The 13,232-nt window shown below is 31.4% G+C and overlaps 2 protein-coding genes across 4 annotated transcripts in view; one reads left to right on the top strand and one right to left on the bottom strand.

Moving 5' to 3' along the window:
• Nucleotides 1-4,981, top strand: part of LOC136986948 (cytochrome P450 3A4-like) — an 88,247-nt gene extending 83,266 nt beyond the window's left edge. Inside the window, exons 4-13 of one of the 3 annotated variants that reach the window (XM_067284587.1) lie at nt 674-770; nt 840-968; nt 2,277-2,508; nt 2,568-2,707; nt 2,805-2,923; nt 3,019-3,127; nt 4,002-4,090; nt 4,182-4,322; nt 4,410-4,569; nt 4,684-4,981. In XM_067284587.1, the coding sequence (XP_067140688.1) occupies nt 674-770; nt 840-968; nt 2,277-2,508; nt 2,568-2,707; nt 2,805-2,923; nt 3,019-3,127; nt 4,002-4,090; nt 4,182-4,322; nt 4,410-4,569; nt 4,684-4,764 (1,297 nt within the window). In that variant the 3' untranslated portion in view covers nt 4,765-4,981. The remainder of the gene's footprint in view (nt 1-673; nt 771-839; nt 969-2,276; nt 2,509-2,567; nt 2,708-2,804; nt 2,924-3,018; nt 3,128-4,001; nt 4,091-4,181; nt 4,323-4,409; nt 4,570-4,683) is intronic. The other 2 variants (XM_067284589.1, XM_067284588.1) reach the window with 2 other exon arrangements.
• Nucleotides 1-13,232, bottom strand: part of LOC136986946 (cytochrome P450 3A4-like) — a 125,875-nt gene that overhangs the window by 48,987 nt on the left and 63,656 nt on the right. The window lies entirely within an intron of this gene.

Raw genomic sequence — 13,232 nt, 5'->3', positions numbered from 1 at the left:
ACATACAGTAATATAAAAAAACGTACTTTTTGTGGTGTCTAAACTGATGACATAAACTGTGCAACAAAATTGAAGTTACTTCATTACAATACTGTTGTCTTTTAAAAAATTATACAAGCGAAAGTTTATATGACAATTATGTAAATAGAATACCGTATATAGTGTAAATACAGTTCCATAGAAATTATTGCATTAAATTAAGTGATATAATATAAAAAATGAAAAGTAGATAGTCGGTGAGTAATGTACTGTACATATGTACCACAGCTATAGAGCCTACAATCAGTAACTAAACATGATGGTTAAAAGAACTTTGCACGACAGCAAAGAGGAAGATAATAATAATAATAAAAAAAAATTAAAGCTGTCAATAACTTTTAGAAGTTTTCAAAATATCCACTATTCATGGCTTAAATAGTGTTGTAATATTTACTATTTATCAGTATGATAGTTACTATAAAATCGTAAACACTTTAATCTTAGTTGCACTTATAAAGTTTTATAGCGATAGGATATGTTTTTCAAGGTGAGTAACTTTTTAAATCAGAGATACATTTTCATTTCATAATCTTTTATTTTCTAGTAACTCTAATTATGTATTTATTTTTTATATAGATATTATTTAGCTTGTCTGACGAATAAAAATATATTAATATTATTTTATAACTTTCAGTTTCTTCTTCGGAGGAAAGCCTTGGGTTATCTGTCGTGATTTGGAATTAATAAAACATATACAAATAAAGGACTTCAAAAGTTTCATGAATAAAGATGTAATTTCTTATGATTATTAATACGAAGACTTATTCACCATATTGATATTATATTTTCTATTATTTCAGTTGTTACTTCCAGATGGAGGAGTTTCTTATAATCAGATGCTTAAAGCACTTATATTTCAAAATGACGAAAATTGGAAAATTAGCAGAAATATATTGAGCACAAGTTTCAGTACCGCTAAACTGAAGATGGTATAAAAACTTTTTTTTATTGACATAATTGTTACTCACTAGATACATGCGGGGATATCATCGAAAATAGGAATTGAAGCATATAAACACCGTATGTTACCTACAATCGATATTTCCGTAGATATTACTACTGTCGGTCTAGACTCCTGACACCACTGAATTACCTAAGTTGGCATTACATTTGGTCTCACAACAGCTAAATAAATTTGTGACATACAAATCTGAAGACCTGAAAACCAAGAAAGTGTGCATTACCAAGAGATTTCTGGAAAACTAGCTGTGTACAGCCAAGATCTTGCTGGAGTAATGCTGTCTGTAGTCTTGCAATGTAAGGCAAACATATGAGAATACTTAATTTCCTGAACATACTACTCTGCCGTCGATGTGCCTCTCATTACTGTTAGGTTCAGTCTGGACTAGTAGTGATGTGAGTCGACAGACCAGCAAGCCAGCAGAGAGATAGTGAGCCATTTATAGTAAACACAGGTTTGATGAGCTCATCAACAGTCCTTCTCACTCTAACACGGTGGTGATTAGTGCCCAAATAGACAGGATTTGTCGCGAAAGATGTTATGTAAATGAAATTTATTAATTTAAATAACTATTGTTGTAACTTACTGCTATTTTAAGGAACGATAATACTGTTTTATTTAATTTACAAAAAATGTAGACAAATAGAATTAGGTTAAGTGGTAATTAATATGGCGACAGAATGTTCACAAACTTTAAATTACGTGATTTTTTTCGCATATACTTTTGCTGTAAAAATTTAATTATAGGTTCAAGCGTGCAGTGAGATAAAAAAGGTCGATAAACACTGATTTAGGTCGTCCCTAACCTTGCCACTATCTGTGGGCCATGGAGTATTTATTGCTCGACGACCATCTCAAGAGTTAGGTCAGACTGACCTTTTTCAAACTTTTTCATTTCTGCTTAATATGTTCGGCTAGCTGACTTCGAAGACATGCGAACAGCAAGAACACTAAAAATTCGGATGACAATGAGTCCTTACGAACCTTTTTATACGATATTGAGATTTATAAGACATTCTGTAGCATTTCCTGGCGTGCAATCGGACCACAACTGTAAACCTTTACATTCCTGTCCGAAACAACTACATGCTGAATTTTGCAGAAATTGGGCAATTCTATTTTAGTGTGTAACTTTTGTCCAATAAGTGTATTTATAAAATTCTAGTGATGTAGAAGACTGGTAATAAAATTTATTTAGTTTATGATTATGTATTGTTATAAGTATAAAATTATTATTTATTTTTTCAGAAACATATTGTAACTTTGTATTTTTCAGATGAGCACTCTTATGTTTAAGCCTATAAATATATTTTTAAAGAAAATCGACAAACAGAAAAAGTCACCATTTGATATTGCTGAATTTTATAAAAAGTTAACCTTCGATATAATTGGTAGAACAGCCTTTGGAATTCAGACAAATGTGCAAAACGAAGAGACAAGTAAATTTGTTCAATCCATCTATGGTCTAATGGAAGTTGATTCAGCCGATTTACCGAGTTTATTATCAAGTAAGTAAAACTTAAATATTTCAATAATTTCTCATAATTAATTAAGAAAAATTTTTTAGTCTGTTTTCCCGAAATGGAGCCGGTTCCTACATACTTAAGAATGATTTCAGATAAAATCAAATATGTAATTAATTATCCATCTAGTAGGTTGGCATTTGATACGTGTCGACAAATAGTTCTTTCAAGAAAAAAATCTGGTGTAAGTTTTCAAATCAGCAATTTACATGAATTTGTAAGGTAACAAAAGTTGAGAATAATAAAACTAATACTGGTAGCTAAAATTGTTTTTTATTCAGTATCATCCACCAGATCTTTTGCAAATCATGATTGATGCCGAATGTGAAACGGATGGCGTTGTAAAGAAGCTTTCAACAGATAATATTGTCGCGAATGCTGTTATGATTATGGTAGCTGGGTAAATATAAACTTTTTATTGATAATTTTCAATAAAATTGTATGAATTGTTTAATGCAATATTGTAGATTGAGTTTCATTTTTGTTGTTGTCTAGATATGACACTACGAGTACCATGTTAGCTTGGTGCACCTATTATTTGGTTAAATATCCTGAAAAACAAGAAAAAATTCGTCAGGAGATTAACGAAAACATAGAAAACAATGTAATTATAATTTATATGTTTAAATTAAAATTCATTAATATATTTGTTTAACAAGTATTTATATCTATAAATATGAGGCATGATCAATTGAAAGCCGTCCGGGGCCATTTACAAACCCATACAATGATATTACAAATGAAACATAAACAGAACGATCAATTATTTATTGTGACTTCGTCACAATGTCGGGATGCAATTTTTGAGCATATTTTTAAAATTTATTTAGTTTAAATAGTGTTTTATCCACCTCAAAATAGTAGTGTCTTGCCTTTGTATACACATCACACTATTCCTGTTAGCGACAGAGTCATTCCAGTCATCTATCTAACTCCTTTCAGCGGAAAATTTTGAATTGAAATAATGTAACTTCTAGGCTGCATTCGGAATTGCGTATATACAGTAGTTCCTGCCCGAAAATTTTCCTTATCTGGTCTCGGGTTTCATCTAACTCTGTACTCGAAATTAATTAAGGAAGGAATGACAACCGAACGGATGATCGTGGGAATTCATAAATCTAAATTGTTTTTTGCAAATTGGAGCCTTCTTAATATAATAAACATTTGATATTCATTTCGAATCATCTCTAGTAATTAAAAAATGTAAAATCATGATGTATTTTTTTGTTTTATTTCCCTGCGTTAACCAATAATAATTTCCTGCATGTAAATATAGGCTGATATTTGATGAGGAGCCTTTTAGAGGCTTTTTAGAGATTTATTTTAGATGTATTATCTAAAATAAAACTTAAAAAGGCCTCTTTTGAAAATTTAAAACTAAATAAAACTCTTGACGTCAAAAATCTGTAAATTGATATCATAAAACGTAAACCTAAGTCAGTTACGATTAATATTATTAAATATGTACATATTTTCAGCAACAAATTGAATATGCAGATTTATCAAAATTGAAGTATTTGGATCAAATAATATCAGAAACGTTACGTCTTCGTCCTGTTTCGGCAATGTAAATATTATCTGCCTGAAAGTGTATTTTAATTTTAAACAAAATATTTGTCTAAATTATTTCAACTAATTAAAAATTTATTTATAAATAGTACAATCAATAGAATATGTTCGGAAGATTTCCGTTATAAGAATATAACTATTCCAAAAGGAGTTACAGTTACGATCCCAGCACCGAGCATGCATAAAGACGTCAATTATTGGAAAGATCCGGAAAATTTCGACCCAGACAGGTTTGAAATAATGACAATTTGACATGTGTTGTAAACTAATTTATTTTTATGAATGTAATATTTATTATTGGAATTGACTATTTTCAGATTTTCATGTAAAACGGCAGGACAAATAGATCAAACGATATATCAACCTTTCGGAGCCGGTCCAAGAGGATGTATAGGGATGAGAATGGCGCAAACAGTTATGAAATTAACTTTGGCTAATCTTATAAGGAGCTACAAATTAGAAGCTTGTGGAAGTTTGGTAAATAGAACCTTATTTTTTTAAAAAAGATGTTTGTTTAAATAATGTATTTAATTTAATACACGAGAGAAGTGTTATTTTTTTTAAACGTTACAAATTAATAATTTGTTATAGGAAGCTGAAGAAGAGTTTTCGCTTTTTATAATCCGTCCAAAAAATGGAGTTATTGTAAAGGCGACTGCAATATCTTCGTGAAACTTTTGATAAATTTTATACGATGTTTTTTCTTTTGATTGCTTAAAAATTAAAAAATTGATATTGTGTAAGTTAGATTACAATCTTCAGAAATCAGAATATATTTAGTATACGAGTAAATGTTTTAGATTAGAAAATTATTCAATTTATTCGTTATCGAAGAATTATTATGAAAGTATGTAGTTTAATTGAAAATTTTACTTTTAAGTATAAACTATACGTAAATTTTGCTATTTTATCATCGATTTTTATTTTACTTGTTTTAACATATATTAAGACTTCATGTAAAAATCTAGCAACGAGTTGATTAACTTTCCCGGCAACATTTAGTGGCGCCATCTGTTATGAGATTTCATTTTAAAATCTTTTTATATTATCATAACAATATAGCAAAAATCCTTAACTTTAAAGATAACGATGAATTTTATAAATAAAATTGCAAATACTAATAACGAGTACAATTTTCTTTAAGTCTGACTCCACTCAAGTTATGACACAAGACCCAATTCTATCTACCCATCCGCTTAATCTTTAATCACGGATAATTGACTCTAATGAATTTTAAAACGAATAACAAGTTCAAACTTTTCAAATTTAAGATGTAGAAATATATATTAGAATGTATATATGTATAATAGTAAGAATATCGAAAAATACAATTAAAAATTCGTCGTCTTTACAATATGTATTTTCACAGTCACCATTGACAAATCAAATTACATAAAGGGATTATGAAAAGAAAACATTTTTATTTGTATTCTTCAATATTTTTACTACGTAAATTACCGTCAGCCATTTTTTTATGAATTAATTAATGTATATATTAATTTTAATATTCTCTATTTAATTTTCCTAATAAAATGTTATGTATTGTATTTGGAATTTTATGAAAATTTGTGTGTGTATTACAATCAGAAAAACGAAAAAAGAACATTAAAATATTCTTTCTTTAACACAGGGATGAGCAACACGCAGCCCGCGGGCCTCTTGCGGCCTGTTAAACATGTTTATGCGGCCCGCCAAGCATTTCTAAAATTGAATTTGTTTTATCGACTTTCTTTCATCAATATAATGTTATAAAATTAATTATAATAAAATGATAGTACATACTAAACCGAAACAATTTTTTGTGACGAGTTACTCACTTGTCGGCGACTTGTTTAAACATGCAATACGAACGCGCCGCGTCTGTGCTTGTTTGTGTTTGCTTGTGTCACACAATCAGTCAGACTGGTAAGCTGTTAACTAGCAATTTTAGCAATTCTTGTGTTTCTTGAAAGGCGTGAGTGCAATATTATTGTCAAAAAGGTAATATTAGAGGTTTTTTTTAATTCAAAATTAAGTTTTTCTACAATTTTTTTTAACTTTCAAACCATTGCAAGGAGAATTGAAGACTTGTCCGAGAACATAGCAACAACGCTTCGTGAACGCATTGCAAAATTCGAATACTGTTCTTTGGCACTTGATGAGAGTTGCGATATTAGCGATACAGCACAACTGGCTATATTTTTACGTGGTATTGACACCAAATTTAATATTACCGAACAATTGTGTTCACTGATTCTAATGCAAGGGACTACAACCGGCAAAGATTTGTACGATGAACTAAAGTCTGTGTTGGAAAATTTTTCAATTTCATTACAAAAGATTATTGGTATATCGACAAATGGAGCACGAGCAATGTCAAGCATGGAGGTAGGAGTATTGGGACGGCTATTTCAAGACATTAAGAAAGTCACAGGAAGGGAAATATTCGTTAACCACTGCATCATTCACCAGGAAAATTTGTGTGCGAAAAGATTGAGTTTTCCAAATGTCACAGTACCACTAATTAAACTGATCAATTTTATAAAGTCGCGCGCGTTAAATCACCGTGAATTTAAAGAATTCCTGAAAGATTTAGAAACTGAATATGGCGACGTGGTTTTTAATACCGAAGTACAGTACAGTACGTTGAATTAGTAGAGGTGCAATGCTAAAAACAGTATACAACTTAAAACGCGAAATACAATTGTTTTTGGATATGAAGGGATATGACTTTCCTCATTTTGGTAATAAAAAATGGATGTGCGATTTTGGGTTTGTTATCGACATGACTCAGCATCTCAATGATCTTAATGTGGAACTTCAAGGCAAAGGACAGTTTATTCACAATTTGTATGATAAAATTCAGGGTTTTGAGCGCAAATTAAAATTGTGAAAACAGCATCTTTTGCAGAATAATGTGTCTCACTTTCCACATTTAGAAAAAGAAAACGTTACTACTTCTCAAAAATACGCACAATATATAGACAATTTAATCAACGAATTTCAATTACGATTCCAAATGTTCAAAGCTGAGAAGACAGCGGTTTCCATGAAAATGTTTTCCTCACCATTTAATATCGATGTGGATACAGTTCCCGAAGACTTTCAAATGGAAGTGATTGACATGCAGAATAATACCGATTTAAAAAATGTATTTTTCTCAGTAAACGTCGAAATTTTTATAAATCTTGTCAGCCCTGAGAAATTTCCGCTTTTGACGAAAAATGCAAAGCAAATGATGTCTCTGTTCGGAAGTACGTACGTTTGCGAACAATTATTTTCAACCATGAAATTAATCAAAAATGACCACCGATCAAGACTGAGTGATGCACGATTAGAAAGCTGCGTACGTGTAGCTACCTCATCAATTCCGGCTGATATTGATCAGCTTGTATCGAAAAAACAGTGCCAAATTTCTCATTAAAAATTTAAAGTAAATTCGTTTTTCTGTTCTTTTCTTGTTTGTTTTTATTTTGCATTAAAATTTGTATATGAAATCTTTACTTTTTTTTAAATTTTATATTTTTACATTCTAATGTTTATTATAAATAAAGTTTTGTAAATTATTAATAAGTGTTACTTTATGTGCGGCCGGCCAAAAAATTTTAAAATTTAAATTGGCCCGTTGATTAAAAAGGTTGCTCACCCCTGTTTTAACAGTTGTAAAAAAACTGCGAAAATAAATTAATTTAAGAAATCTGTCCTTTGGAACTATCTCACTTTTGTATTATTAATCACAAAAGTTTTATCAGATTTGTTGTCTAGTCAGTTGTTTAGTCAGTTCCTTCTTAATCCGTTTTTAAAAAGTACTACTTATCAATTTACAGATTAAGAATAAATGATTGTGTAATAAGACATTACTCTTTCTTATTCGCAGTAGATATTGTAAAACAAAAAATAAATATATCGTTCAAACATTGTTACATTCGTTTTATACAATACCTTAAAACATCAATTTCTTGACTTGATTAAAGATTTTCTTATGAGACGAACAAATCTCTTCCAAAGGATCCATTTATGGTAAGTCTTCGTTATTTCGATAATACGTTTTTATGCGTTACAAATAATAAACTTTACTCGCACGGACTTCGTTGTAACTTTTGTAACAGATGTTTTTTATCATAGTCAATCCATTCGATTATTAGTATTCCTGGTTTTTTGTTTTTCATGCTAAGCAACCTCTGTTAAATGATTTATTTTAAAATTATTTCCAGATCCATATTAATCATTTGTATAGATAATGATATAATTAAATTAAGGAACTTTTCCTCAGAAATATTGAGGTCCAAATAAGACGTGAAAGTATTCCCGTGGTAGAAACATCGACAATAAAATCATTATGTAGGGTAATCAAAAAGTTGAGAAAAATAATTTTCTCGACTTTTTCATTACCATTTAAAGAATCATTTATTAAATTATTTTGAAAACTATTGGAATTCTTTATTCATGTCGTAAGATGAGTTTGGCTAAAACTATTACGATGCTGTATGTCGTCTGATGATTACAAGAAATGCACAATATTATTTCATTAACTGAGAAAGTGAATTGTTATTTTACCAGAAACAAAGTCGGCGTAAGGTCATTGTAAAATCGATCTGTTAAGGAGGGAATGTTTTCCGGGAATTGTTTTATGAGACAACGACAGGACTACCGATTCACAAGTCAGTGACGCCGAGATCTAGTCGCGTCACTACATGAATCATTAATGTCGTTTCTATATAAAAGGCATTCAAGAATTTGTGTTTAAATATGGTTAAGTTAAATTAAATGACAAAAATTTATTAATATAATTTATATTAGAATATTAAAATATACAGAAAACTCCCGATTATCCGGTTTGCATGAATTTAGTTTTAAAAAAATGTAATGAAGTTAATGATTTGATTAAATTTTGGGAAAAAATGACAATACTGGATGCGGTACATGGTTTAATTCAATGTTGGAACAAAATTAAGCCAATAACACTCGTTCGATCGTGGAGGAAAATTCTACCAAATGTAGGTGATTTTTTTGGATTCTATCAAGTCCGAGACAAGTGAAACAGTATCTGAAATAAGTTAGCTAAGTGGAAATTTACATGGCTGTGAAAATGTTGATAGAGAAAATATTGAGGAGTAGTTAGAACATGATTCATATGATGGAGGTTTTCAAATAATGAGTGTCGCGGATATTATTTTCAATGTCATTTAACCAGAAGAGCAAGAGAATGAAGCTGAAAGTAGAGAAGAAGAAATTATCAATCGCATTAGTCATAACACGGCCCTGAATTCTGTTGACACTTTCTTGGAATACATCGACCAATGGGAATTCGAGTATAATGACATAATAGCTCTTAGAAAAATTCAAACTGATATTAAAAAAATCATTAAAAGATTCCTGCAAACAAACCAAAATCACAGATTTTCTTAATATTGAGCATTAAACATGTTATACATTTCTAAGGCAGACAATTATTTTATGTTGTATTTTAGAAATAAATAATTATAGTTCGGATTATCTGTGCCTCTCCCACACCATTAGCCCGGATAATCGGGAGTTTACTGTATTATTAACTAATACCAGTTATATTGTTGTTTATGAAAAAATATGTTCCGGTTTTAGAACAAATCGGTTTTCAAACAACTTTTAGGAAAGAATTAAGTTCGAGACCTGACATTTGTTTGTAATATAATTATTAATATAAACAAATCAAACAAAAATGCCACAAGTGGTCGGGGAAAAACGTTAGTGGAAAAAGCATTCCACTGAATAAATATAAAAACGACTTTACAAAGTTGGAACTTTGTCTTGTCTTTACTTCCGCCGTTCACACCATCAGCAGTCCTTTAGGATTCACAGTCCCTTGGAGACGACCTTTCTTTTGAGGCTGCTGCCTCCGTAAAAGAACGTAAAGCAGGTAAAAAGCGTCCTCTGGTGTTATTGCCACAGTTAAAATATCACATTTTAAGTAAAAATTAAATACAAGAACATAGCCGGCGTTATTCACATTTAATAAATATAAAAACGACTTTACAAAGTTGGAACTTTGTCTTGTCTTTACTTCCGCCGTTCATGAAGTCAAGAAGTGCACGGATTAAATCCGTGTGCATTTTGTATGCACTGCCCGATGCCGTCAGCTCTGGATGATTCTTGTTCTAATCCGGATTGGGATCCCAAGTATTTTTCGTAGGCACTTTGTCCGGATATATTCGGACGCAATTCCTCGCCATCTTGTTTTGAATCTGGCCGTACTCAGAAACCACAGGTACCCAGGAACTCAGGAACTTTTCTGTAATCATCGAAAAGATTTCCAATACAATAAAGTGTTTTCAGGAAAAAACCACCATTATACAGAATAGAGACAACGGAGTTTACAAATAGCTATCATTTACTCTGCAATTTACTCTGACTGAAGTTGCATAAATTACAGCTTTCACACAACTCCACAGAAATAAATATAAGGGGAGATCGAGAGATCTTGGCAGGCACGCAATCCGGCATGGTTTTTTGAAATAACATTTTTTGCTCTACAAAAAATTTCCATTATCTCATTAACGCATTCCCAAACTCTCATGACTTTCTAATTAATAGTTTTTGCTGCAGCCAACTGGAAAATGTCAAGTTTAATTTGGGATATCCTGTATAATCTATATGTTTAAGTCCATTCAATCTCATTCTAGTAAAATTACTGAATCTGAAATAAGGATAAATCTATATATATAAAAACGAATGTATATCTGTGTGTGTGTGTGTGTGTGTGTGTGTGTGTGTGTGTGTGTGTGTGTGTGTGTGTGTGTTTGTCCTTCATGCATTACCACACCATTTATCTGATTGCCATGAAACTTTGGGAAGTTGTTTAATACATTCCCGCGAAGGTTTCTGGCATATGTGAAGATCACCATTTCCCCCCTTTCAAAAATATATTTATATATGGATTAAGGCTTTTATGTCCAACAGATAGCGCTAACTTCCGACGACCTAAGTTTGCTTTTCTGTGAGGCATTATGCTTTTCTGTGAGAATAAACCTAAGCAGATCATTTTCTACCTATCTATATAAATAAAATACAACGTTTGTTTGTTTCTACCAATTCCTTTGAAATTTTGACACAACGTTGCATTTGAATATGCACGTGTTTTTATATAATATACATGTCGAAATTCCCCCTACGGGGGGAGATGGACGGGATTAAGGCTTACCGTGAAGAACTCTGCTTCTATTTATACTATTTTACATGCGGTTTTTTGCGTTTTTAATTGCGTTTTAATAGGTGACGTCAACAGAATATACACTAAAAAGGGATTTTTCGATATTCCCCAGCGGGGAAAGGGACAGGATTAAGGCTTACCGTGAAGAACTCGGCTTCTATTTATACTATTTTACATGCGGTTTTTTGCGTTTTTAATTGCGTTTTAATAGGTGACGTCAACAGAATATACACTAAAAAGGGATTTTTCGATATTACCCAGCGGGGAAAGGGACAGGATTAAGGCTTACCGTGAAGAACTCGGCTTCTATTTATACTATTTTACATGCGGTTTTTTGCGTTTTTAATTGCGTTTTAATAGGTGACGTCAACAGAATATACACTAAAAAGGGATTTTTCGATATTCCCCAGCGGGGAAAGGGACAGGATTAAGGCTTACCGTGAAGAACTCGGCTTCTATTTATACTATTTTAAATGCGGTTTTTTGCGTTTTTAATTGCGTTTTAATAGGTGACGTCAACAGAATATACACTAAAAAGGGATTTTTCGATATTCCCCAGCGGGGAAAGGGACAGGATTAAGGCTTACCGTGAAGAACTCGGCTTCTATTTATACTATTTTACATGCGGTTTTTTGCGTTTTTAATTGCGTTTTAATAGGTGACGTCAACAGAATATACACTAAAAAGGGATTTTTCGATATTCCAAAGCGGGGAAAGGGACAGGATTAACGCTTACCGTGAAGCACTCGGCTTCTATTTATACTATTTTACATGCGGTTTTTTGCGTTTTTAATTGCGTTTTAATAGGTGACGTCAATAGAATATACACTAAAAAGGGATTTTTTGAAATTCCCCCCACGGGGGAAGTGTTACACATTTATAATAGATACATTTTGAGCCACAACAACGCGTGGCCGGGCCAGCTAGTAAGCTATAAAAATTATGAAAGTTAGTCATAACTAGTAATGCAACAAAAATATTTCTTGAAAGTTTATTTTCACTGTTATACTTAATTGAATTTGTTTCACTTTTATATCATTTATTAAAACTTAATTTTACATTCAATTTATAAATATTTTTCAGTGGAGTTCAATTCCTTACGGTTATTTTGCAGTTTGTAATATTATTAGTTAGTCACTAAGAAAGTTATTAAAGTTAGCTAAATTTTCCCCAATTATTGTTTATTATTTATAATTTATAAATAGTTTGTAACAGAGCTTCGTAACCAGATTGCCGCAAGATGATGCTAGGTGTGCTGCGGCACAATGCCTCCAACAGCAAAAAAAAAAAAAGAAACACATAGTTTATGATGGACACGTAAACATGTTGAACACGTAAACAAAAAACACAACACAATGATTTGCCTATTACATAGTGGCACAATGTTTGTGCCACTGACGTTTTTGACAGAGACTTCGAACAAGTTTCAAACTTTTATATCTTTGTAGTCATATTTCACAGAATATGTGCATGCGTTTACTCACGAACTCCTCTTTAAATAGAGAGAATCATATTTCAGAATCTGTGCACATGAATTGCGTATTCACCATCGCAAAAATTGATAAATAATGTCTGTCGCATGCACGCAGTCGATATCCCGATCATGTGCTCTTCACGCTAGAACTGCGTAATACTTCCTCCAGAATGGTTTCTGGGTTGTTAAGGAATAAACTCGAAATAAAATCTATTATAAGCTAATTTCAAATAGTTTTATGTTATGACAAGTAACAAGGCAGTAGATCAGCAATTTTATTGTATGTGCTGCACTTTATACTACATTTTTTGTATATTTTTACTTGTGAGGGGTCATGGAATTCTGGAAAGTATCTAGGTATTCCACAGTAACAAGTGATTGCGGAGAACTAGTCTATAATTTAATTATAACAATTTATACATGTTTAATTGGATATTACATACTTTTAAGGTAATATTTATATAAGTAAAAAAAGTTATAGCACTTATAAATGACAATGCA

This window comes from Centruroides vittatus, unplaced genomic scaffold (genome assembly GCF_030686945.1).
Source record: "Centruroides vittatus isolate TY-2023 unplaced genomic scaffold, ASM3068694v2 scaffold_1424, whole genome shotgun sequence".
NCBI lineage: Eukaryota > Metazoa > Arthropoda > Arachnida > Scorpiones > Buthidae > Centruroides > Centruroides vittatus.
This window is presented reverse-complemented; position numbering and strand designations above follow the sequence as displayed.